Source organism: Coloeus monedula (assembly GCF_965178545.1).
Source record: "Coloeus monedula genome assembly, chromosome: 1".
NCBI lineage: Eukaryota > Metazoa > Chordata > Aves > Passeriformes > Corvidae > Coloeus > Coloeus monedula.
Genome location: NC_138781.1, coordinates 24,395,223 through 24,422,027, shown reverse-complemented (window position 1 = coordinate 24,422,027; position 26,805 = coordinate 24,395,223). Strand labels below are relative to the sequence as shown.

The window sequence follows — 26,805 nt, the reverse complement described above, 5'->3', positions numbered from 1 at the left end:
ATTATGTATAAAATAAGATATACTTTACTGCAATATATGTAAAAATTTAAAATGTATATACAATCATGCTTATCTCTACAAAATACTAAGCAGAAGAGAACTTTTCCATATGGAGTATATATATTCTGGAAAGAATGGCTGCATCCACCTGAGCCTCCAGTTCAGGGAACTTGGGAATTTATACATCCCTCAGAGCTGCAAGGCACACGGTATATAAAGCAATGATGGCCCCAAATACCCATTTGCCTCACCATAAATGAGCCAAGGAGCTGTCTTGCACTGGTCAGATCATCCAGACAAAAGATCAAGTTTTGAAGTTTTAAAACATCCTTCACTCCCATCTCTAATGTATCATCACTTCAAAAACAGTTCACATTTTTAAAAAATTTAATAATCAGCTGAGAAACTGAGGGTACATGGATTGTTTAGATCTCAAATCTACTATACAGTGCATTATTAAGACAAAATCTATAAAAGACTTTCAACAGGGTTGTGCCATCAGACCAGAGTGTAGGATATCCAAATACTTCTCAGATCAGTTTAATAGATTTTAGAAGTATTTTGGAATAAAATGAATTTTCTCACTTCCTACTTCACTTAGTCAAAGATACCATGCACTCTCTGATGTGCATATCAGTATTATATGACACTAAAACATGAATTCAAAGTAGACCTAAAAGCAGTATAAACATAAGACCCATGACAAATAACGAGGTATAGATAACTTTCAGGCTTGTTGTGAAATGATGGTATCTATTCCCCAGAACACAGCATGATTAAAAACACATTTCAGTTCTCTGCACCTCTGCCTACAAACTCAATTGTTCCAGTCCGTCAAATAAGAAAACCATAAATGGCCAGCTCTAGCCCTATTTAAATATTAAGCTCCAAGGAGCTAAATTCCTTATATTACTATCCTTCCCTGACATCTTTTTATTACAGTGCAGCATATGAAGCTATTAAGTCTTGTGTGCACTGCTTATCCTGTAGGCAAGTTGCCTGTCACACAGAGCCACAAATACTGGGTCCATGCCTTTGCCTGTCCTCCTTTCTACAGAATTATAGAATGGTTCAGGCTGGAAGAGACCATAAAGATCATCTAGTTCCAAACCTCCTGCCATGAGTAGGTACATGACCCGTTTTCCAGTTGTATAAAAAGGCACTTTATTGTATGGGGACCTCTGAACTTCCCTACAGATGCTGGAGTGACTCATGCAAGATCCCCAGGGAATAGATTATTAATGATGCTTATGATTTTGCATGAACTGGGTCACCAGGAATTAGAAATGTTAGATTAGGAGAATCAAAACTAAATACATTTCCTGTCTGAATTTTTTTCCTTTCCTTTCTTCTTACTTGGCTACACACGGTCAGGTTTGCACAGCCTGGACTCCAATTTCTCATGCTCAAATGCTGGGGATAGAAACACAACTAGGAACAGCAAACTTTTACTGCAATCTTGTAGAATCCCTTCTTCAAGACAGATGTCATTCAAAATTTGTAAAATGGGATCTGCAAGTGTTGACAAGTCAATAACTATTCACAGATTTTCCATGCCAGCATCAAAATGACTGTTTAACAATATTTTTCCACATTTCAACCCCATGGAAGAAATCAACCTTCACATTCAGCATAACACAAAAGCGAGTGAGTAAAACCGAATCAAGCCTATACTTCATAAAAATAATTTTCCAAAACTCACCATACAGTGTACTGACATGTAAATGTAAGAGGTGCATTTATATTTTCAGAAAGCTTTTAAATTACGCCATTTAGGTATATGACAGATGTCAAGCATCTCGAGACTGGGAAAAGACAGTTATGTGTTGGTGAGCTTGGATGGGATACCCTTCCTTCTCGGACCAGGGTAAGAGAGCACAGGAGGCTGCTGTTCTGCTAAGTTCTTTATTTCATAGTCTCATAGCTTTCTTGAACGCAGAGTTCAAGGGGGTTACATGATAAAGGCAAGCAGAAACAGCAACAGCAGGCAAAACCAGCTTCTTCTTCTAATTCTAGTTTCTTCTATATGCTCTTTATTTTTTCTTCCGGAAGTGTGGATTATATTTGTTAATTGACCAGTAAGATTAACACACAATTCTAGTTTTCCTTTTCTTAACCTATCCTGGTCTAATTCTAACAGTTGTAAGTTTTACACAAGTGTTACATAGGTATTACACAGATTTGCATATATAGTTTCTATCAGCTCTTATTGTTTATGTGAACACTCTATCTAAAAAACTTGAACAGTATAGTTCTATCTATATTTTGTCTAAAGTAAAACAATTCTGTGAAAAGGTACCACTGCTGCAGTAAGAACTGTGTTTAAGGTCTCTACTGCAGCTTTTCAATGTCTAAGGCACTTAGCATATATTTCTACTAAAAGTGAAAAAATCTATACTTCTATTTCACTTTGGTGTGACTTCATGTATCTCAGTTTATCCAAAGATTTTAATTCAACCCCTGTGCTTTGGTTTTCCTCTGGGCCTGAGTCCAGAGATGCTTTCACTCCAACAATGTGTAAATTACAGAGATTTGTAATGCCCAAATTATTTTAGTATAAGCTCATTCATTGGCCAAGCTTTGTCAAGAGACAGTCTTGCCATTTCATCCACAGAAGTAAAGAATAAACAAGACTCCTCTAATGGAAACTTCCTGAACAGTGTGTCTTACTTGATAATGTCTCAATCCCTATATTCTTTTCAGGTGTTATATTATTTAATATTTCTTTAATATATTCAACTGTTCTCTTTAGTGTGCATTCTTCTCTTTCTCACAATTATAAAACCACGGACACCATATTTTTAGCAGATACATCTCTTTGAAAATCCCCAAGACTGACAATTTCCTGCAAAACTGGAGGAAAGTCAAGTATAATGGAGGACAGACTCTCCTGCACAACCCAGAGTAGAACAGGTGCAAAACAGGGACAGAACAGCAACAGCTGCTTGCAACACTCTCATCTCTGCTAACAGATTCTAGGTGCTGCTAGTCACCTTCAAGACACCACATGGGTCTTGTGTTTGTTTGTGCAAAGCCTGTGATACACAGAAGTGAATTTGGCATGGCAGGTCTGCTGTGAGAAAACTGTGTGTCAAGAGCTCAAGCAGTAATTGCACATACACAGGTGAGCATTTGCTCCCAGTTAGATGCTTCTAACTTTCTCCAGGAAAGAGGCATTTTAAATTGCCTTCTCAGTATCATTATGACATCACCTGTAACTACCTCTACATGTACCACATTTCAGAAATTCCTAAGTCTGCCCCCTAAGGTATTGGTATGAGCACACCTGAACTGCATGAGGTACTGCTGTGTTCTGCATTATAAGCCACAAGTGTGAGGATTTGCCTTATCTCAAGTACAAAAGCAGAATCCCAGGAACTAATCTGATCCCTCTATCAACAACACATTTAAAGGAAGATTATCTCTTCCACAAAGACTGGCTGTCCTTCAGTAAGTCAGTTCTCTGCTGGCTGCTACTGATAGCTGAACAAGCTATTCCCAGAGGTACGGCTGCATTTCCCAACCAGCCATGAAGAAAAGAAGCACAGCCGTTCCCCAAGTCATGTGCACAGTTGAGGAAAAAACCAAAGATGAACTCAAGTGCTCATTTCCTTGTCTGATCAGAAATATCTGATGATCTGTGAAACATAGCAAACTGTCCCCCCCTTACCATTTTCAACTGAATTTCATCATGCACTTGCAAGACACTAGATGGGAGTTGAATAGTCAGCATTTCACAACAGTGGAGGAGTGAAAAAAGTCTCAACTACACAGAACTTATATGTACACATACAAAACCCTGTTTTCCTGAGATTTCAATCCAATCCACCAAATTAGAAGGTCCAATAAGGACCTGAAATTTCTTACACTTACCTGATCAAGGTCTCCAAACCCTGCCACACATCACAAATTTTGTCATCAAATAGATTCAAATAAAGCAGCGATTGATTTGGTCTACTGGATTTTGGAGGCCTATCAAAATTATGTCTTGATTGCAAAACGGGTATAAATGTGTCTGGGGGTGACCTTATGATGTGTATCCCATATCGCTGCCCTATGCCCAGAAATTAATTCTTGTGCCTTTCTATGCCTTTAAACTGAGCCTGAGAGGGGGAAGGAAAACTGAGCAAAACTTTTTCAAAGCAGTTTGCAGCTTGTTCAAGGTCACATAGAGATAGCGACTTTTTTTTCCCAGCCAGCTTTAGGCCAGTTTTTCAGTTTCTTTTTCTCTGCAGAGAGACTGAGAGTTGAACTTTTTTTCCTTCCCTGGAATTTCGGATTTTTTCCCTTTTTCTGTGGATTGCTTCAATATCAGAGCACATCGGGAGGACTTTCCACCGGGCACAGAGGGCCTGGCCCTGGGCCAAGCCCCAGCTCTGAGGAGACCAAAGGGAGGACTCTAACACTTTCCCAGGTTTTTTCTTCACAGTGAAAGATTTTATTATTTAGCATTATTTTCCTTTTCCCATATGTTTGTTAAATAAATAGTTTTTATCTCCTTCACTTTCCTCAGAGGAAAATTTATTTTTCCCGAACCTGGTGGGGGAGGGGTGGTTGTGCCTCCTCTCAGAGGATATATCTCTAAATTTGACCAAACTGGAACAAAATGATAGCTGGTAAACACTTGAGAGTGCTGCTTTACCTTTTCATTGGTGTCTGAAAACATGGCCCAAAGGTTTCTCTTGCAAACCATTAGAGTGCAACTATTATTTATTAACTACTCTTGCACTCTGTTATAAGTGAGAAAAAGATCAAGCAGTTCAGCTGACTATACTTAAGTCTACTAAACCAAGAACAAGCATTGCAGCTGGTCCACTACTGCCATACAGAAATGGTTTGGGACAATGAATTCACTTCTGACAAATATATCCCTTCTAAGTTCTATCCACAGAAATACCTGAGCATCTTCCATTCACTTTCTTAGATACCATCAAACCCCGTGTCACCTTAACTACTAAATCCCTTTCTAGTGACTGCTCCTCCCAGGTCCTTCTATGCTCATTCTCTATAATAACAAGGCTTAGTATTACAGAAAGGGTTAAAAATAACTCCGTACACTCTTTCCAAGTGACTCTCCACGCCCAAACTCTCACAAGGTCTCATTTTAACAGAGAAATTTATACTTGTGAAGAAAACAACAAAATTAACCTTAGAGGATAGTCTAGATCTATCTATATTCCCTTCCCACATTCAACACACAGACACTTGTAATAAACAGGCAAATAATCCTTTTCCACAGGAAAGGTATTGTATCATTTTCCAATTGCAGTGCAGTCAATCACTTGAAAGATTCTTTTTGTTTCATTAGATGCTTATCTGTCTAAAGTGACAAGAAGGTGTTGATTATTACCTTCTCCAGTCCCAAATCTGGCATTTTCCCCAGCAGTAGGGGAAGGTGCAGGTAGTATAGAACTGTACTTTCCCATCCATGTGCAAATGTGCTGTGTAACCACTGTTACCTAACTTTCCTGAAATATATAAGAACATATTTTCTAAGTTCTCTGCTAAGTGTCTGACAGGGATAAATGAAGGCTACTATTTGGACAAACTTGTCATAATTATTTCTAGATGCTAACGCATTCCACTAAATATTCCTACAGTACTGCCAGTATAAACACTAATGAAATACCCAGAGCAGGCATCGTTATCACTCATGTTTCACAGTGATGCCATGTGAACATGCAGGAGAGCAGACACTGCCCTCTTCCAGACCTTTCTCTCCCATCCTTTACAGGATTCCTGTGCTTTTACATCAGCTGATAAAACAACTTTTAATCATCTGTGTTGGCATATGCAGGCACACAGTACATTTTAAGCCTGCATTTTTGGCAACACACCCTAAAATTTAGCAACAGTCAAGGCTTTGATTCATAAATCGTAAGATCACAAATAACCACATAGATACTTTCAGCTTTTAATCCAGAATGTCATCTAATCTGCACATAAAACAGTTCAAAGAATATGTCTTGTCTACTTCCCTTAGCAAAACAGACAATGGCAAAATACCAAGACTGCTTAAATATTTCTGCTGCCTACCCTAGTATTTTTTGCCCTTAATTTTGGCACTGGCAGTAGCTCAATAACTCAGAATTTTATAATTTATGGAGAAATACATAACATTAAACATTAATGAAGAATAGTAAGTATATAGGGATGTTGGTTTTTTCTTCTAAATCCTGAACTAATAATTCTGTAAGACACATTTTGCATAGGGCAGAAAGACACTTTTTATGCATAAGTGTGTTTATGCATAAGATAAGTATGCATAAGTGTACATGTTTTCATCATGTATTCTACTAGTAGGAAGAATCTTGCAATGTAACAGAACAACACAAAGTTTTTCCTAAGGAAAGCCAACATAGGCACTAATTTTGAGTCATGTAAAGGACAACAGAGCAGAGAAATGGTTCAAAGAGAAGAATTTCTCTGGCAGAGAACTGACCAGACAGTAAATTAAATCTACTGATGATCTCAAAAATTCTCCAGTTATGGGTGCATGTCCGAGCTTTGCCCACAGTGTTTACAGGACCTCCAATGAGCATCCTGAACTACAGCCAATATTCACTAGAAGCAACTACTGTGTAAACAGCTGTGAAAAAAATGTACAGGAAAAGCTTTGTCAAGTTTGTAGCCCACAACTGCATATAGCAGGAATCGATGGAGCCTTTGCAATACAAACTGTGCCCCAAATCTGTTCTCCACACAGAGAAAGTTTCCAGTGATAAGGGACACATGTAAGGCACGTTCTTTTAAAAACCTGACTCCCATTAAGCAACTCATTGTTCATAAAGGGAATGGTGTTTACACAGGAAAAAGTCCACTTTCAACAAATCTGAAATCCAACAGATGTTTCCTTCTATCTAAGCAAAACAAGTTTGTGAGCCATTTCTGCCCAATCAGAAAGCTTCAAAATTATTTCTGCAGGGGAAAAAACCCTCCATACTTGAAAGAATGATCATGGAAAACAAATTCAATAAAATTTTATTTCAAAATTGCAACTATTACTAAAGTGAATTAACTTTTAAAAAATCAGTGTTCTTTAAAGAGAATGTTTTATGATCTGGATTTGAAGAGATACAACATGACAGTTTTGGTTTGTGAAAGAGAAAGTAGGGCAGACTGTTAACTCACAAGTGCTCTGCATTGCAATTGCTCTCTTCAAATCAATTTATCCTCTCTTCTTCAGACCTCCCGCAACACCCCTCTAGAACTCCTGGCTGCTCTTGGCTTCCTCAAATCTCATAAGACTTCTCTTCCTCTGCAAACAGCAAATAAATAACAGAAGCGGCTGAGCAGAGTATAAAAGGTGTATCTTTAAATTTTGTTTTGCAGTACACACTAATCATACAGTAAGCCTAAGCACTTTGTAGAAGCGTGTAAGACGAAGAATTTCAGGCTTTGCCAAAGTTGTGCAGTTGAGACTGTGCTGTTACACACCTGACTTTGACTCACTGTCAGGAGAAAGTTTCAAGACTTTCAGGATGTACCTGGCGGCATTACACCACTAAGGAGCAAAGCTGCATCTGGTGACATTCTGTTGCACAACTGAATACTGCAAAGATAGCATCTTCCAAGGAGTTGGTGAATTTTCTGTACCAAACAATACCTTGCTTCAGAAGATGAACTGAGACGGACCACAGGTTGCTGAGGATTTTATCAAATTTTAAACCTTTTATAAAATGTAGCTGCAGAGGTCAAATAAATTACCTTAACAGCTAGATACAAACATCAAAGCCAAAGTTAAAAAAGTCTTAAACATAAGTATGACAAGTGTAATCAGCAGATCCAACCTTCTGTGCCTCCTTTACCTCCCTGAGTCCCTTCTTCACTAGATTTCACTCTGATTATTTCTTGTCCATTTCGTGAGTATTATACAAAGTTCCCACCTCTGTAATGTTTTATGTGCAGCACGCTCAGCAATGATGTTTCTTACCCCAGCTGAACCTCTGCATGCCCTGAGAGGAATTAAAGAAGGCAGGACTGAAATCTATCAGCAATGCAATGTGCCATTATTACAACCAACACGAGTACCAGCAATGTGAAGGAGATCCACTGAGATGCAATTCAAATCTGCCTATCGGACAATTATAACAGAAATTCAAAGTGGTCTTCTCTCTCCCCCAGTAATCCTATTTGTCCTTTAAACAGATCTTAAGCACAATCTCAAACTGTCAGCATTTCTGTAAAGAAATACCAGCTCAGACCTAATTGGATTGGTCAGACAATCACAGCTAAGCAGTTCTCTGAGATCTAACAGCTGAACAGCTATGGGACAACCTTCCACATTGTAATATGATTACATGAAAGAGGGAATATTTCCTCAGAAAGTAAGTGGTAAAAAGACATAATTTGTTGCATAGAACCCTGGGCCTTAGCAACACCATGATGTGGTGTGGCATAGCTAAGGCTGTGTGAGCTGCTGCATATGGGCAATTATCTGCAGTTAACTGTTCAAACACGTCACTTCAGGCTGCTCTGGACGTAGGAAAATGGGGGTAAAAAGAATCACAGAGAATTCTGACTTGAACATTTGAAAAGAAAGCAAGTACATATTATATCACATATAAACAGAAAAGATAGCAGAGTAAGTATTTTAGCTGAAAAGCAGAAATACTTCCTATTCCCCTGGACTTTTATGTCACCTATATATATATATGTACACACAAAACGTGCTCTCTGTGTCATCAGCTTTTGTTCTGTTCAGGCTTCTACAGGCTGGAATAGTGCATTTTAAAGACAATCTAGGGGATAATGGCCTAAAGGTCGCACCATCCACATCCTTTGAAATGATGTAGAGGTTACATGTTCAGGAAGTATAATAAGCCAAATCTTAAAACACTTCCAGTGCCTTCAAATTATGGTTTCTTTAATGGAGATCTGGATTATTTCATATGTGTCTGGGTCCAGAAGAAAAGTTATTACACAGATTTTATGCTGAAAACTGAAGGGATGTTAATTTCCCTAATTTTAAAATAACAGTCATACATTTTACATTTGTATTTAGAAGAATATCAACTTAAGCACTCAGCAATGTTATTTTATGTATTTGCAGAGTTGCCAGCCAGCATGACTGAGGAATATAGGTAAACTTTGCACTGAATTCCAGCCCATGCTTTGACCTGGGGCAAAAGCTAATTGAGATAATGTATTGAATCTATCACTATTAGGAGTTATATATTCTCCCACCTGTTGGCTTATCCACACCAAGGAATCCAGCCTGTCCCAGGATTTTAAACACTTTATGTGCTGGGAACTGTCCTTCTTCTTCCCACTTGTCCACAAACGGATTAATCTCCTTGTCAATGATCTAGATTTGGAAAATAAATTGTATTAGTTATTAACACAGAAATTCCACACAAAAACTTTTGACTACTTTCACCTCAAAATTGTAATTTAAGAAGTAATAGAAAAAAACAACATACAGGGAAAAATTTGAAAGCCCACCAATTTTCTTACTTCCTGTTGGGATACCCTTATTCTCCACTCACCCACAACTATTACAACAAATGTAATGAGGCAAATGTAAATCATTCTTTTAGCAATTACTACTAAAACAGGTCTTCAGAACTGCTTTGAGCCTCTCCAAAGTCTATGAAAATGGCTGTTTCCCCGCACCATTTGTTAGGTTTTTGTGTACAGTTTGTACAGAGGGCATGATCTGTAACTGCCTCCAGGAAACAGGCAACAAAGACCCTCTGTGAATCCAAACTACCAAAGAGTTAACTCTGGGCTTTCACAGGAATACAGGCAGGGTATTTTTCTACATAGCAATAGAGGCTAGAAACAGGATCAGATACCTGAAGAGAAGATAGGAAATGGCACGTGAAAATCATTTCTCTGTGGAAATAATCTACATCCTCTTTTAAGCACATAATCTACATCCTCTTTTAAGACCCAGACAAGACCTTTTTGCTAATTTTGCCTCTTCTGAGAGCTATTCCCTCTTCTATAGAGGTAGCAGCCTGTGGAGAAGCACCTGGACATACATATGAGACACGTGCCTGACACAGAGCTGTGTGCTCACCCTGTACACAAAAATGGCTGCTTCCCCCCACCATTTGTTACCTTTTCGCATACAGTTTGTAGAAAGTGACAGGAAGGGAAGTCTAGATTATCCTCAGAGGAACCTTGGCAAAAAAGGTTGATGATCTGTCCTCGATGACCACACACAGTACCAAGAAAGGCAAGTAGAAGAGATTCATTTCCTCTCCCTTTGCCTTAAACACTCTCAAGGAAGTCAGTGCTGTTCAGGGCATTTATGTCTAGTCTGTATTTAGACTTCCCCACAAGTCTGACAAAACATGTACTGGAAAAGTTTGATCTTCTCCCAGAATTTATAATATTCCCAAATCTAGTCCCTGCACAACTCTTGACTGTGCTACTGCTGCACACCTTCCAAAAGCCAAAGTCCTAAGCTGCCTGACTGCAGTCCTTACACTATTCAGGCTGCTGCATTCCCTTCCAGCCTTTGCAAGCAAAACACATCTGGAGTACAGCCACTACATTCAGCAACACTTTCAGGGCACAAGAGCTGGATGTTTCGCTCCACGAAGTCCCAGATTTCCATGACCATGGGGAAGGAGCAAAGTGGGAGCCTGCAGGTGTGTTCCTGCTGCCTACCAGCTCATCATGAGGCAATGGTATGGTGCCCACCTCTGCAGCCCAAATCAGGCCTTGGAAAAGGCTGCTTCTGCCATGCAGCCAAGTGCACCACACACCTCTGTCAGCCACACAAGGCAGTCCTAACGGGAAACATCCTTCCCCCAAACTAAACCCTACCAAAACAAACACCAGTTCCCAGCAGAAAGGTAATGCCTTTAACCTGTGACCATGATTTTACTACTATGCTGTTTCATGAAGAGAGAATTTGTTATTTCAAGAACTTACTCCTCTTAGTCTTCTCTTCCTGCTAAATAAACAAGTCCTGTGGTGCTAACTATTTCTTGAGCTGGAAACAGAATCCTCTCCCTCCTAGACTGCTGTGTTCTTGAGACCCTGCGGAACCTTCTTCCAAACTATCTATTTATTGCACATTCTTTGGACAATTTCAGCCCATATATGGCTGCTTTCTGCCTTCCAGCTGGCCACAGAAATAAGCATACTTGATTGCTGGTAACAGAAAAATCACTTTTTCACTCCTCTCACCAAATTCTGAGAAATTCACATACTGAACGTTCAACTCATTCAGTAATTATTGTCTCTCTCCCTCTCTTATATTGATTAACATAGGCCTAAGGATCAACAGCAAAAAAATACTCAGCAGAACCCTATCTAGTAGAGCTCACGTTTCTCTTCTATATTGCCATATCCTATGTGCTCAGATCCTAAGATGCTGACCCTCAGTGTTGAAGGTGGTGAAACACCTTTTTGGCTGTAACAGCTTCTGGCAATGCTCATTGGATAACACCCAGGGGAATGCCTGGAAGAGCACACAAAAAGTTATTCCAGTGTTTTGATGGATCTTGGCAAAAACATGTGGTGAATATACTAACAGAGTTTTGTGGTTTTGTGTTTGTTGTAGCTTGTACTGGGCCAAGTGTTTCGTAGCCTACATACAAAGCTACCTTTGAAGTTAAGCAGATTCTGAATGACTAAGCCATGATTTCTGCAGAACCTGTTTTCTCCTGTGCCTTTGAGTAAAACTCAAATTGCTTAACAGATTGGACTTATTACCAGGTGAGGTTTGCCATGTTGAGTGAAAAAAGATCTGCCTTGCATGACACAACAAAAAAACCCCAAAGACAATCTGACTGCACAAACCATAAATTTTGTATGGCTTTAAACTCAATAAAAAAAATTATATTGCAGTCCAGATACTGATAGCCACAGTTTCTTCTTAGCTATTGGACCATTCACTGTGTTTTTGCAAAGATTTAAGTCCTGTCAAAAGCTTTTACGTTTCAGTCACAAATTGCTTGCAAAAAATCACACACGTGATTTTGTAATCATAAGGGGATTGGGGGAACACCTTCCCTTGTACTTAAGTTTGTACTTAAGCCAAATTGCTGGATAACTGCATTACTGCTCAACTGGCTGGCGTTTCAGCACTGATTACTGGGTATTTTCATCCCTTCCTAGAAAAGCTAACTGAAACAAGGAGAGGTAATTTTAAAGGTCAAGCCAGCAACGACTGAATGATCACAAAATTTAACATTTGCTTAAAACCTTGCTGAAGACAGGTCCAATAATGCTTTGTACCTAATCATTTGATTTATCCCTTCCCTTGGTTTTAGCAACTTCCTCACATCTGTGCCACCAGTGAACTATTTTACACTTGAACTGCAGACACGTATTATATAGCCACCTTAACTTACACCCTAAGGTTTCCATGCAGTGCTTGGTAAGTATACAAAAGCAAGCTTTCAGCAGTATGTGAGCAGCTGGTCTGCTTATTTATATATGCTTTATCGTGAGAAACATGGAAGTCATGGGTGCCAGCATTTAGACTTGCACCACTAGGATACCAACGATCACAAGATCTAAAACTTCTATGAGTAGAAATATTTAGCACTGCCTATTGTACAGTTTGATATAGTGCAAGGAAAGAAGGGTTTACAAGCAGCAAATGTTACTGGGCCTGGGGGTATTCCCATCAAAGGCAGCCGTTATGCACAAAATTATAAACAATATCCATCCCTGCAATTTCCCTACCCACAGCCTACTTCCCCCTTTTACCCTATACCCAATATGAACCCCTTCCTAAGTTTACCCTATCCCCAGTTTATTCCTAATCCGTTTTTACCCCATGGCTTCCCTATACAATTCCATTTCCCTACAATTCCTCTCCGATGCCGAGGGGGGGATGAAAAGCGGGAGGGAAGAAATTAAACCCTCTCCTGCCTCAGTTTCCCCACAAAGCATGCCTGGAGAGTTCTGTCTCCCTTCTGCCACCCCTAAGATGTTCCACAGAATCTGATTGGACATTTAAAGACTCAGGAGGGTGGCTTGTTTTGTCTTGAAACTGTTCTTGTTATGTTTATCCAGTTGTTTTCATTCTCCTTTTATTAAAATAAAACGGGTGAGATGTTGAGGTCCCTCCCCTGCCATGGAGCCCTGGGAGAGGGGCCCTGGGGGGGAGACACGGGGTCTCCCTGTCCCTGGTCAGCTTCATTCCCCATTGGTTGGTTTGTGTTCCCTGATAACCCCAAGGACCCTCGGGTCCCGTGACTGGAACAGTTCCTCAGGACAGCCTCGGCCATGCGGCTGGAGAAATAAACATCTCTGAAACATCTACCACGAATCTGTCCATATATACTTCGTTTCCACGGGACTCCTGGTTTGATATATGCATGTTGCAGTATCCCCACTGCAACAGCCTATTACAGATACCATCTGATAGATACTCCCAGCCACAAAGGAAATCTTTCCACCTGATCTAGCTTGCCAAATCTCAGTGGCATTTGGGATGTAAAGTTGATCAAGGAGCCATATAACTTTCCCACCTGCTGAAGTACCAGTAAACCACAACAGAAACTGTTATTTTCCTGACAGCAAGGGCACAGTAAGTCTCATGTATGGGACTGGTTTTTATCTCAGGCTACTTCATCTGAACACTGAAGATGCAAATATGAAGGACTAGGCTCTGGAGGCAGCCTTGGTTTAGCCTGCATCCCAGCAAGAGTTCAGGCTGCTCTCTGGGGAGCCTCCAAAAGAATGGCCTCAGGGCTGTTATCAGCTGGGAATTATAAAAACCACTGTGGACACTTGCCCAATCGGAAATGGATCAAGCCAACAAACTCACTTCATGCTGAATGATGGTAAGAAAAATAAGTGTTTTTATTAGAAATTATCTGGGCAAAGTTTTGTGAAAACAGCACCTGTAGCTCCCTGCCCAGGACTGGGGAAATACTATGGCAGGGTTGGAGAGGGGACAGAGACATAAATTCAGATTTTTTAAAAATAGGTAATTCTAATTTCTCTTCAGAAAAGAGCAATGAAAATACCCCCCCAAATCATTGCCACAGTTCTGACTATTTTCCACTGAAACTTAGTATGTCATTTAAATGAGAAAAGTAACAAAAATATATGATGCTGATGTTCAGTATTTTGTGCTGATACTGTACTAGCGACTACCCAGAAATATTAGCAATTGCCATTTAATTCTGCATTCTAAAACAAATGCATTCTACAACAGTAGAAACTGTAATTGAATTAATTTGGGTACTGAGAGTATGTACAGATGTCCCTTACAGCAATTAAAGATTAGTTTTCATTATCCACCAGCATGTTTACCTTCTATCCTGCAATTCAGAAACTAAAGGCCATACTACTTCTATACACACCTCTTCTAAGCACCCCTTGTAAGACTGTACAGTGGTAGGATATTTCAGCACACTATTAGCAAGATGATGAATTTTGAAACAATAAACTGAATTCTTAAAAAATGACACAAGTCTTTACTAAAGCTTCCTGTGAGTTATACCTCAGCTGAGATTAGGCTAATTTACTAGAGAAGCAAGAGAAAATGTCTGAGAAAAAGGTATTTTGTATTAAGAAGATTAAAGGCAGTCTGTGGGGCCAGGGTTAGGTTAGATGTTAGGAAGAAATTCTTTACTCAGACGGTGGTAAAACACTGGAACAGGCTGCCCAGGGAAGTTGTGGATGCCTCATCCCTGGAAGTGTTCAAGGTCGGGTTGGATGGGGCCTTGAGCAACCTGATCTAGTGACCAGCATCCCTGCCCATGGTAGAGGGGCTGGAAACACATGATCTTTAAGGTCCTATCCAACCCAAACCATTCTATGATTGTATGATTTTATGACATAACTGTTCCATATTATATTAGGACCAGCATGTTTTTTCCCTTTAAATCAAGTTACAGCAATTGAACTTAACTCTATTAATATAATAACCAGAGATGACAGTTAATAGGATCTTTAATGTAAGAAGCAAATAAATAAACAACAAACCACTAATGACAGTTCTTGAGTGGTTACACCTAGACATTAGCACAACAATGACTTGAATAGGAGGTAACAGACCAGAGATTCCTTTGCTTTCCTATCAGCGATAAAGAAAGCAAATTATTAACAGCCTTCAAAACAACATTTCTCCTTTAGTTTTAATCAAAACCACAAGCAGCAATGACTGCACATGAGACAACTCAGCATTGGAGCAACACTGTGCTGAGGTCAAGGTAGCACTTTACAAAGATGCAAGGCAAAGCTGAGGTGTTCAAACCCGTGGGCCACACATGGATGCTACCGAACTTGGACACCAAAACCCACCTCAGGGGTGCAAGGCAGCCAGGACCCCACTGGCAACCTCCTGACTGGCCACACATGCAGCCTGTGCAGGTCTTCTCAGCTGCTCCCCAAGAGGGCCTGGGGAATGTTTTCCATGAGCATATGGGGTTGAACTGAAAAAGTCCAATTTAAAAGCAGATATCCATTTCATGACCCTGTGAAAAACATGGCAGAAAAAAAGTCCTAAATGCAAAGAGCAGCAGCCCACTTCCCACATGTTGATCTCCACCTGGGTCCCCCCAAGGCATGCATCCCAAGCACACCTGAATGAGTTTCTCAGAGTATATTACTCATTTCTTCTCACTCCTGGGCTTGGAGGTCATGGCCCTCCTTGACTCCCTCAAGACTCTTCCAAAGCCATCATAAAGCTTGATGAACAATCCTTTCCCAGTAATACTCTTTAGAAAGGTAGGGAAAGGGCACAGGGAAGGAGACTGAAGTGTGGAAACACACTCGGGACAGAACTAGGGAGAATACAGTTGCATGAGAGAAGCAGGTCAGCTCCTTGTAGCTGCTACCTGCTAGAGAGTCTGTGGAGAGACTGAGCTTCTGCCACGGCAGCTCACTGATGAGAATGTCTATGACACATAGTAGGCAAAACCATGTCCTGCTGTCCCCTCCGACACCTGTGGAGTCCCTCTAGCACTGGCAGGAGGGATGGCAGTTAGTTACTTCTGTGCTTCCAGTCCCCACATGCTAGGAGCAGAAGCCAGGAGCTGATCATGTGCCTGGATCACCCAGCATGGTGGTGGCGAGCCTGGACCTGACACAGTCAGTGCCCCAACAGAAGAGACAATCATTCAGTCTGACATGACATTGGGTGCAGAAGCAGAGGGAGTATGTGACTTAAAAGACCACAACAGGCTAAAAATAACACCATTAAACAAATATGATTTAACCACACAGCAGCCAGAAAATGTTCCCTGCAGTGTTAACGTTGCCTGCTCATACAAAGTTATTTAGTGCACTTTCTACTGGCAAGCAAAATCCAGTATTATGAGTTTGCTTGTGGTCTGCAGTAATCCAGAGAGCAAAGTTACAGCCTAGTGCTTCCTCTTTCAGGATGCATCACCAGCACAGGGCAAAGGTCTTCAGCAAGTTTTGCAGGACTGTTTTCTGGGGATTGTTTTTTTGTGGGTGGGTTTTTTGGGGTTGTTTGCATTTTTTGGGGGTTGGTTTAGGTTTTTTTTTTTTTAATACTAATTGAAACAAGGGGATAGTCCTCACTCCTCTCATAAAAATATACATTATTATTAGTTAGGAGCTCACCTAGGAGATCTATGTAAAATATGACTCACTTCTATGCAAGTGGTCCTGTCAAGGTGGTGAATGTCCCAGATGCCGCCAAAACACTTCCGTGCCTTACAGACAAGTCTCCTCTTTCCCACAACATAGAAGATTTGGCATTTGGATACAATATGCACCTCTTACTCAATATTGCCAGTTGGCTACCCAGCCAAATATATGATGTGACACACCTGGGCAAAAGATTGTCTACAAGAGTTGTCAATGAAGAATTTGCCCTGTTTGCATATGGGATTTGAGGCTGGGCCTCAATGAAGATATGGAAACTTCCATACTCTGAGATGTCGTTAGACTGTGTCTGGAAACAAGCCAAGATAACATTTTCCACAATGATGTGGGGTTGAACTGAAAAAGTTCAGTTTAAAAGCAGACCTTCATTTCATGACCCTGTGAAAAATATGCGGCAGAAAAAAAGTCCTAGAAGCAGAATATCCTGATAATTAAAATAAAGAACAAAAATGAAGTAATTTTGACCTAAGATTTTTAAACATTTGATCTCCCCAACCACCACACACGCATTTCATATGCAGAAGTCAACTACTCTACACGGTGCTTGCAGGACAAGATGTAGCCCACACAGAGAAAAAAACCTACTGGATGAAAAGAACACTTCAAGCCAGCCGGAATTTATCACTGAGAAGAAAAAAGAACATGGGTTTCTGCAATACTATTGCACATAGCTGTGGCCAGAGCTGAGCTTCCAGAGAAGCTTCCAATGGATCTTAAACCTATATTCAGGAGGCTTATATAAGGAAAAACCCCAGAAAATTTTCCTAATAGCTGGAAAATATAAGGCTGCAATGGGAAGTATATGTAATTAAAACTGATTAATTAGAGCACCACAATTCCTTTTTGTACCTTCAATTAAGCTGTGCCATAGGCAACAAAATAATCTGCAATCTGCTACTGCCCTGGGTACCAAAGACCGCAGTGATCACCAAATACAAGAACAAACTTACTAAATGAAATTTTCCCCCTCTCAGAGGACAAAAATAGTGGAGGAAGCCCTCTCTAATGTAAGAGTTGGCAGCTTCTCATTGTGTAATAAAACATACCTGTACTCATCTATTTTTACAAGACCTGATTTTCCACGGAAAAAAGCATGCACTTACTTTATAAGTATTCTGCCATTTTGCCTGGTCTATTCATTTGTCGGTATCTAGACACACTTCTGTTTCAATCATCATGTTTCTTCCTTTTCACTGCAACACAATTCCTTGCAACACACCTAATGGATAAAGCAAAGCTGATTACTGGTTCAGAAATTTGAATACTGATTATCTCGCTACATCTCGCTACAGTTGTTACTTCAGGAAACCAAAAAATCCAAACCCTGAATGAACCACAAAGTTTTTGCCAACACTTACTGAAAGCTTCAAATATTACAAGTCTGCCAGTGAGTGTAGAAGCATGTTCTGCTCTCCACCCCATGCAGCTGCCAGCACATCTGGGAGCCCCACTGCTGAAGCAGAGAGGGCACACATCATCACCATACTAAGAAAATGAAAGGTTCAGGCCACCACCCTGGAGTTGAGCCCTGCTCAACCATTTCCTGAGGAATGAGATGGCTAGAAGGCAGCTCCAGCTGGGGAGGAACACACATGATCCCAGCCAACACCTTCTCCCTCCCTATGTTATTTTTCCAAAGACAGTTGCAAAGACGAATCCTTCCTGTGCAGACCTGAGTGTCTTGGCAGTCCCTGCACACTCACAACTGGAACCCCTTCAGCTGCCCTATCCAAGAGTATGGCAGAAAAGGGAGGATCCTAAAATCTGTGAAAAAGCGAGTGCTGAGGGCATAGCTATTCCTAGGATCTGAGGGCAGATGCTTTTAAACCAGGGTAGTCCTACAAGATCAAAAATGGATGCTGTGCCAATCTAGGCACTGACCCTGGGCAAGCCTTTTGGATGACTGGGAGATCTGGCTACTGGCATTGAGTTATGAACGTTATCCAGGTTACTTGTATTGAGTTATGAAAGAGATACAGAACTGAGCAAGTGACCATCTTTTTTTGCTCCTTCGAGTCATACTTTCCAAAACAGAGATGCTGAGTTGAGATACAGTGTAATGTCCACTAGAGGCTGGGATGTTGCGGTTTGGGTCCTCCTTCTGACTCTGGGTTACATCCCTGCAGGAACAAAACAATTTATCTCACTGCAGCCTACACCATCACATCTGAACAGCCAGGCAAAACCAGTATCAACCCCAGTGTTTACTCAGTCATAAACTGCTTATTAAGACACAGTTTTAGTTGTCAGAAGTGCATAACTGTATTACCTAATCAAACGTGGCAATGATAAAGCAATATAATAGCTAGACCTGAGATGCAAAAATATCCAGTAGGCACAGTTCTAATAAAAACTGTTCACTGAAAAGTCTAACTAGATACAGTGGAAATTTGTTCTAATATTAATATGGGGCAGGCAAAAAATCCAGTGTTAGGACACAAGAAGTGCAATCTCAGATGTATGCACTACTCTGACACCAAATAACAAATATGAGCACTGATTACAAAATTGCCTTTATTGCACTTTTGCTACACAATTGAGCATTTGTACAGAAAGTGACATTTTTTCCTATTATGAGAAAAAGCTTTTTAGAGAGGTTGGTTGAATAAGCTAAAGCTCATTTTTTTTTTTTCTCTCCTGTTCACCTACACTGATTCAAAAGCACTTCTTGGTAGGGCACTGGTAGGTGTACTGGATGGTCTCTCATATTACAGTGGTATATCCCAGCTGCCTCTTCCAATAACAACAAAATTCAATCATGAAGATTTCCTCTCTGATAAATTGCTACCAAAAATTCTTGGCACCAGCAAGAAAGTTAGACCCTACAGGTTTGTGTGATGTTTCTGTAAGACACAAGATGACAAAGGCTACTGCAATACCCCAGAACCTGGGAATACACTTTGCTTGCCTTAGACAGAAGGGCAGCCAGTACAGAATCCGTGAGCCTTACCAGTGCCACATCTAACTGTTTTCTTCCTGAAGCTTTTAACTCAGGTGCATGATAAATTAGGTTTTTAAATGACAGGTGCAAGTCATGTATTTTTTAGACTCAGCTGTGTGTTTTCTCTCTTCCAACTTAGTGAGAAACTAACGTTTAAGTGATTTTTTTTGTAACACCAGCAAGTTACTACTTTGTTGTTCTATAAGAGGGGTTTATGTTTTCTTACAAAGATAAAAAAACCAACTCCATCCAAGGTGCTCCAATGCTAATAGTGGTCACCCTTCAGTATTTTGCAGGTAGTCAAGAAAGAGGTTTTTTGATGGAAAATTTATAGAAATTTTACCAGAAAATTAAAGAAAGTGTCAAGATTAAATTCAGATCCTGCATGCTCTAATATGAAGAGACATTAACGCTCGCAAAAATACATATATTATTAAACAGAAACTCAAGACATACAAGCCAAGAGTGGCAAATAAAGTAGCATTGTCTTTTGGGGAGTCTCATTGTCACAGGGGAAATTTTCATCCTACAGACCCACAACACAGTGTAACTACACCCAGTCACCACTGGGCATAAAATTAAATGACACTGATGTTACAGGCAACTCTAGCAAAATATATGTCAAATTTCCCCATTTCCCAAAGTTTCTTACTACTAACACCAGAGAAAAAAATAGCAGATATACGTTCTGTACGTATATGAATACTGTTAACATATACACACAGAATAAGTTTAATCTCTTTCCTTCAAATCAGTTATACTAATTACTGAAGCAAGCTGTAGGATATCAGTGTACTGCAAGCATTGTTCAACAAGTTAAGCAAAAGCTACGTTTTCAATCTCCAAGAGGAAGGGTGGTGACCTATAAAGTTGTAAAGGAAACCACTCACAGGATTATTTCAATACCTGTGCTAAAAACAGCCCCCTAGAATTATAAGAGTCTCTTCCTCATCCTGCTCAGAACAATTGGGAAATTATAGATCATTTAAAGAACAATAACTTAACATACTAAAAAATAAAAATTATGGAAACAAACAAAAAAACCAACCAACCAGTTCTCACTCATGGAATTGCACTGCTCATTTCTCTGATTTCTCTGGTACTCGTGTCTGGATTTAGCTACTGGAAGGGGTGCCCCAGAATACATAACATGTATACTTAAGATGTGTTGCAGGTACTGAATGGTCATTCTCTCCCAACGACTTTGAGATTTATCCTAAAGTCATTGTCACAGGCTTAACTTAAGCCAAAACAAACACTGATTGCTAGAAGCTTTGTGTGAACAACATCAGACTGGATTTGACATAAATAGTGATTTTTCTTTTTTTTCAGTATGAAATCAGATCAAATCTAAAATAAGTGCTACATAAGCATTTTTTTTAAAATACAGGACAACGAAGAAGCAGCTTTATACTGTCTACTGTGATTTATTCTACAATATATTCATCACAGGGCTGCGAAAAATGTAGCATCACATTCCCTCTTAGCCAGTGATGTAATTATCTGCACTGAATCCAGCAAGGTAGAGCATATTGTTATCTGCACTTCAATAGGCATGGGGGGCATAAAAACAAGGGAGGGGAAAGTTTTTGCACAAAAAAGCATTGTGTCACACAGCTGAGCAGCAAACACTGCACTAGCAGACACTAATACAGCTACTTCCCCTGGAATCAATAAATACACAGCTGCAAATACTCGAGATACAAAACAATGTGAGGCTTAATCTATACATGACAAAGAAGCAGGACTTACAAAATCTTCCAGATCACTGCCTTCACAAGGTCTGGCCTTTTCCTCTGTATTTCAGGACACCAATTTTTTTATTATTATTTTTATTTTTTATTGATTTTTATTAATACAGTTGTTGTCCCTGGGCAGGTAATGAAAAGCAGTGTGCCAGGGAACAAGTTAATTGGGCAGATATCTCTGCAGATACACAGAAATATGAAGGCTCTCTCTAGACAGAATCAGCACAAATTTGATGCAATGGTATTAGCTACGAAATTCTACACTATTAGTCCAGGTGAGAGAGGAGGCTTCATTTCCAGCTTTTTCTACTGGTTCTTTCTGTAGCATCTTATTTCTGCTTCACAAAGAGTCCAGGAATTTAGACTAATGAAACTAATTTACTAAGAAAGTGACAGGTCATGAATCTCTTTCCATTCTTGCTCAGGTTTCTTTTTTGTAAGACAGAAGATGCATGCACTTCTCCCAAAGCTCAGTGATACCAGATCTCAGTGATAGAAAACCTGACTAATTACACTGGGTTTGGGATATTTTAACACTGGTAGTGTGACAGTTAATGCTTGAAAAAACAAACCTGAGTTAAACATCACATGACTCCGAAGTAACTCCACTATCTTTTGTCCACAGTGAACTGGAGAAGAGGTGAGATTTGGAAAAAAAAAAAAGTTTTTCCAGGGAAATATAAGATTCTGCAAGTAATTTTTAAAAGCATCCACGAAACATAGGACAGCATTGCTCCAAACTCATGTAAAGAAGTCAGTATCTGGCAATGCAGAACATACTGTTTAAAAAAAAAACTACAGCAGAGCACTGCATGACCAGCTAGAACTTGGAAACGTGCCTACAGGTCAATCTGAGATAAGTCCTTACATTCCCTATCACCTTCTTCTGAACCCATTGTATGTTTGTTCTTACTTGGTGGCCACAATAATCCTGTTTGGCCCCTACAGCAGGTACTGAACTCCAGCGCTTTTCTCAGTGGTTCATAGCTTAAAGGTGGACGTCTCTTTCCCACCGCTGCTCGGCCCCGCAGCGGGCACCACACCAGGGCTCCCTACAGCCAAACCGGCTGATTCTCTGGCTTTGGCAGGTGCTCTTAACAGTACCACGGCGTCCTACAGGTGACACTGACCTCGCTGACGGGAATACACAGAGTTCGCCGGCCCTACTGTCACTTGCAGGTTGCCATTTGGCATTCAATTTACACGCTACGCTACCAGAAGCGTTTCTTTTTGATTGATGATTTAGTTTCGCAGGAGCCTCCCATTATGTGTCCATCCGTGCGCCTGGAGAACGGGCGCAGTGCCCGGGGGCTCTGCTCTGCAGGACTGAGCCCCCGCTCCGCCCGGGGCAGCACACGCAGGGCAGGGCTCTGCCACCCCGCGCGTCACAGGCAGGGAACACACGGTTCCACTTCTGGCCTTGGCAGAGGGAAGTTTACTTATTTAAGCACACCCCGAGCCGTTCCGTCGGCTCGCTGCCCTTGCCCTGGTTCGCTCCCCGCACGGGGCGGTGCGGCCGGGTGTCCCACGGTCCCGCCGCTCCCCGTTCCCTCTCGGTACCTTCCTGAGGGCCTCCCGCAGGTCGCGGTGCTGCGGGGTGCCCCCGGCGTCCCGCGGCCCTGAGCTGCGGCCGCGCAGCGCCGAGCCCAGGCGCGCCCAGCGCCCGCCGCCCCGCAGCGCCATGGTCGCCGCTGGTCCTGCTCCCGAGCAAAGGCCGGGGCAGGCCCTGCCCCGCCCCGTCCCGTCTCGTCCCTCCTCCCGCTACTCTCGCCCCCGCAGCAAGTCACGGCAGCTCTCGGGTTACGGGCAGGTTTTCTTTAATGCCAACGAACAGCCATGAAGCGACCGACAAGCGGGTGGCGATAGGGCCCCGCGCAGCGACAGGGGCCGGCCACGCCGGGGAGCGGGACACAGCCGGCCCTGCCCAGCGGCCGGCGCGGGGCTCGGCAGCTTTCGCGCGGGTTTCTGTATTTTTGTAAGGAGAAATAGAAAATAAAAAGAAATCCGCTCCTGTGCTCGTTCGACACGGACCGGCGGCGGTGGGGACACGCTAGTGACGCCCTAGGGGTACAGGAGGAATGTCTGCTCCGGGGGCAGGCGCGGGGTCCCTTCTCCTAAGCGATGACACAGCCTCCCTTCTCCTTGAAGGGGTTCTTGTCCTCGGGAACCCCCTTCACCAGCGGGTCCTCGCCCGACCGCTCCTCGATGTAGTTCTTGATCTCTTCGGAGCACTTGGACACCTCGAGGGAAAGGACAGAGAAGTGGTTGCGTTACGGCCGTGGGGAATGTACATCAGAGGAGGAAACCCGTGAATTTACATTCTCTCTCATTCGCCTCTCCGCCAAGCATAAAATATCTGGCCACAGAGCACTAAGCACATGCAGACTCAGCTTCCTTCCTCTCTTTTCACATCCCAATACGCACAGAACATGTTCGTTATCTCTGAGAATGTAAACGCCACTCCGCACAGCAGTTCCTGCATAGTTAAACGTATGTTCTTCATAATTAACCAATCTAGTTTTATTAAGCTGTGGATCATGCTCTCCCTCAGCAGCAGCGTGACTTATGGTCAATAGTTTCAAGGTCAGTAACTTTGAATTCAAAGTGTTTATGACTTTATGTGTTTTTCACAAACAAAACATTCAACAATGATTTTTCAGTGGTAATGCAAATTCTTACTTTGCAGTTCTGGTATAGCAATGATGCACCTTGAATAAGAGCCTAACTAGGAAAGACAATTTGTTTGCTTGTTACCAGGGGTTATTTCAAGCTATGGTTAATAAAAGGGCCTATTGTGTTATGAGAGACCATAACACTTCCCATGGCATTCAAAGGAAACTAGCACTGATGTAGGTAAACCTGCACAGAACCCACCTATGGAGAAGAGGTGTGTTAATTTCTGTTCACTGACACAGGAGCACATGCAGCGCATGCGGTAAAGGATGTCTGTGGAGTCTGAGTGTGCACAAGTGAATGTCTGGGGCTCCTGAGGCTCCTTGTGCACACACATCTCTTGCTCCGTGTCAGCAGAAACTGTCCTTTGATGCTCGAATACCTGACATACTGGAAGATAGCCTCCTGCTCTGTTCCTACCTCCTCCCTTCTTACCCGCAGTCCCTGCAGCAGCACAGCTGTGCAGAGTCAGCAGCAGGAACCAGCTGTTGGCCAGGCCACTAGATGATTAGTATATCTAATTTAAGGCCCCTTGCCTCCTCTGTTAATTATACTTTATTTCAAAGGTAAAACTACAACAAGAGAACCAACAAATACCTGTTGTATCACAGACAACAGAGCATGGCCTGTGCAAAACTAGGCTTTAAGCCATCAGAAAGAACAGAGTTAATTCCCAGTTAAACAGTGCATAAAATAAGATCTAGCTGCCATAGAGCAAATAAGAAGCTGGGCCTACAAATCCCCTTACACGTCTTGTTCTTCTGTGCATTGCAAACTTTGTTCATTCAAATTGGAGCAACTTGCACCATAGCAAAGTTGCATGCCAAAGTATATGCAGGATCAGGGGTAGTTTTCCTTCAGCCAGCACTGCCAGGATAATTTTCACTTATAAGAAAAAAAGCTTGCTTAAATACACATTTAGAAATTTTTATTCATTCCAAAGGACACTTCCTTTTTATTCTGTAAAGGTGCAAGTGGGGGTCAAGAAAACTTTGGCTGAAGTTTTTACTTTTGGTACCAACAGTAATATGGTTTCTGCATTTCCCTGTTTCTGTAACACCCATACAGGTCCCAGGGGACTGTGGCAATTACAGCACAGATTTCATTCTCACAGTGAAGCTTCTGTTACAATGCACTGGTGAAATTGAGCATGCTGTGTGTGCTTTACTACAGGAAAATTGAAAAAAATCCATTTTCCTAAAGTGATCAGGGTTTTGGTTTATTCCAAAGATGTAGACAAGTATTTAAAATTATTATTATTTTGAAAACTTTACATCTTGCAGAGTGTATTTCAGTTGTCTGAGAACTCTCTGAGAGATTATATAGATATCTAGACTAGTCGGATGTTGAGCCCTCAGTACTGATGGAGCTTTAGACTATACCACAACATCTACAACCACTGATACCTAACTCACACCTAAAACGTAACTCCGGCATTCTTATTTTCTGGGCTGAACACCTAGACTGCAGCGTAATCAACATGACTAATGCTACTGATTCCCACATATAAATGTATTTTTTGTCCTAACTAGAAGCATTTATTTACGTGCAGTTTGCTTCTGCTTGCATGCAGAATTAAAGAAAAAAAAAGAAAAAAACTGAGAAAAAAGAATATTAGTTTCATCGTGGAGCAAGATCAGTTCTTCACATCTTTCATCTATAGAAAACGTAGAAAACCATAAACCTTTAACGGGAAAGTACTCGTGGAAAGGAACAATCAGTGCAAATGTCTAAATGTTTCTATGGCTCAAGGCTGGGTGGATCACGGCTCGGCACGGGCGGTCCTTTGGGTCCTGCCCTCCGCCCGGGCACTGCACAGCACGGGAAGCGGGGCGGGGGCGCGGGCGGCCGAGACCCAGCTACGGGCCAGGGCAGGGTGTAAAGCCGTGACAGGGCTCCCCTGGCTTCCCAAGGTAGGACCACCCCTCCCCTAGCACCAGCACGTCCCAGTGCGTTCTGCCTACAGAAGAGGGGAACAGAACGCGACGTGCTCCTCCCTCGCCTGGCAAGGCTGCCTTGTGCCGGCCTTGGGCGCCAGGGACACACAGGGAGGGGAAGTTAAGGGATGCCAAATCCACCGGGAACAGCCGCGGCGGGCAGGGCCCTGCCAGCCCCTCGGGGCGCTCTATCCCAGGGGTGATGCGCTCCTTCCCCCCGGCTCCCCATTCACCCCCGAGAAGGACCGGCGCTCCTACGGGGTGTTAGCGGTGCTGTGCCAACAGCGCCGTCCCGGGCCCCTGACCCAAAGCGGTGGCAGGAGCCGTCGGTGCAAACCGCGGGCGTCCCAAAACAGCCGGGGCTCTACGGACGAGCGGCTCCCCCGCGACGTGCCCGGGGCCGCCTCCCGAGCCCCCGCACCGCCGCCCGGGGAGGAACGGGCTGCTCCCCGCTCCGCACCCAGCCCCGCCGCCCGCCGGGCAGCTTCAGGCCCCTTCTCCGCGCCCGCTCACCGGCTGCCTTTCCAGCTTGACTTCTTTCCGGAGCTGCTCCACTTCCATTTTCAGTTTGTCCTTCTCGCTCAGGTCCTCGATGTTGATGGCTGGCATCGTCTACACTATCGAAGCGCGCAGGGAGTAAGGACAAAAGGTTACGTCTGGGCAGCGAGGGCGCCGGGGCCGGAGCCCCCGGGCGGTGGCGGGGCTGTGGGACGGCCGCCCCCGGCCCGCCCCCGGGCTCACTCACACGCTGCCGGCCGAGTTGCCCCGCTGCTCGGTGGCGGCCGCTTCCTCTCCGGCGCGCCTGCACCCCTGGCCCGCGCCGCTCCGGCCTTTAAACCTGCACGCTAATCCCCCCTAACCGGATTAGAGCCCGCCGCTCGGCCCGGCCCCGCTGCCGGGGCGTTGACACGGGTCCTGCCTGCACAGGGAGGTCCGGCCGTCCCAGCAG

At 42.5% G+C, this 26,805-nt stretch overlaps 2 protein-coding genes across 3 annotated transcripts in view; both read right to left on the bottom strand.

The window, feature by feature from the left end:
• The window catches only part of LOC309575897 (putative acyl-CoA dehydrogenase 6), an 82,874-nt gene extending 59,914 nt beyond the window's left edge, over positions 1-22,960 (bottom strand). Inside the window, exons 1-2 of the mRNA XM_082286767.1 lie at positions 22,807-22,960; positions 9,187-9,307 (exon numbers count right to left, since the gene is read on the bottom strand). Coding sequence (XP_082142893.1) covers positions 9,187-9,307; positions 22,807-22,929 — 244 coding nt within the window. The 5' untranslated portion in view covers positions 22,930-22,960. The remainder of the gene's footprint in view (positions 1-9,186; positions 9,308-22,806) is intronic.
• A 92-nt stretch (positions 22,961-23,052) lies between these two features.
• Positions 23,053-26,762, bottom strand: LOC309575591 (guanine nucleotide-binding protein G(I)/G(S)/G(O) subunit gamma-11). 2 transcript variants are annotated; one of them, XM_082286161.1, is made up of 3 exons: positions 26,602-26,762; positions 26,370-26,473; positions 23,053-23,486 (listed from the first exon to the last, which is right to left on the bottom strand). In XM_082286161.1, the coding sequence occupies exons 2-3, from the start codon at positions 26,463-26,465 to the stop codon at positions 23,361-23,363; spliced, it is 222 nt and encodes a 73-aa protein (XP_082142287.1). In that variant the 5' UTR covers positions 26,466-26,473; positions 26,602-26,762; the 3' UTR covers positions 23,053-23,360. The 2 variants fall into 2 exon arrangements, with proteins under 2 accessions (XP_082142287.1, XP_082142288.1); XM_082286162.1 differs by lacking the exon at positions 26,602-26,762 and having other exon boundaries at positions 26,370-26,576.
• Between the last annotated feature and the right edge of the window lie 43 nt (positions 26,763-26,805).

What these genes read in the sequence shown, in the direction of transcription:
- LOC309575591 (XM_082286161.1), bottom strand. Translation starts at nt 26,465, where the DNA reads ATGCCAGCCATCAACATCGAGGACCTGAGCGAGAAGGACAAACTGAAA. An exon ending in TCAAGCTGGAAAGGCAGCCG is followed by an intron (nt 23,487 to 26,369) that starts GTGAGCGGGCGC and finishes CTTTCCCTCGAG; the next exon opens with GTGTCCAAGTGCTCCGAAGA.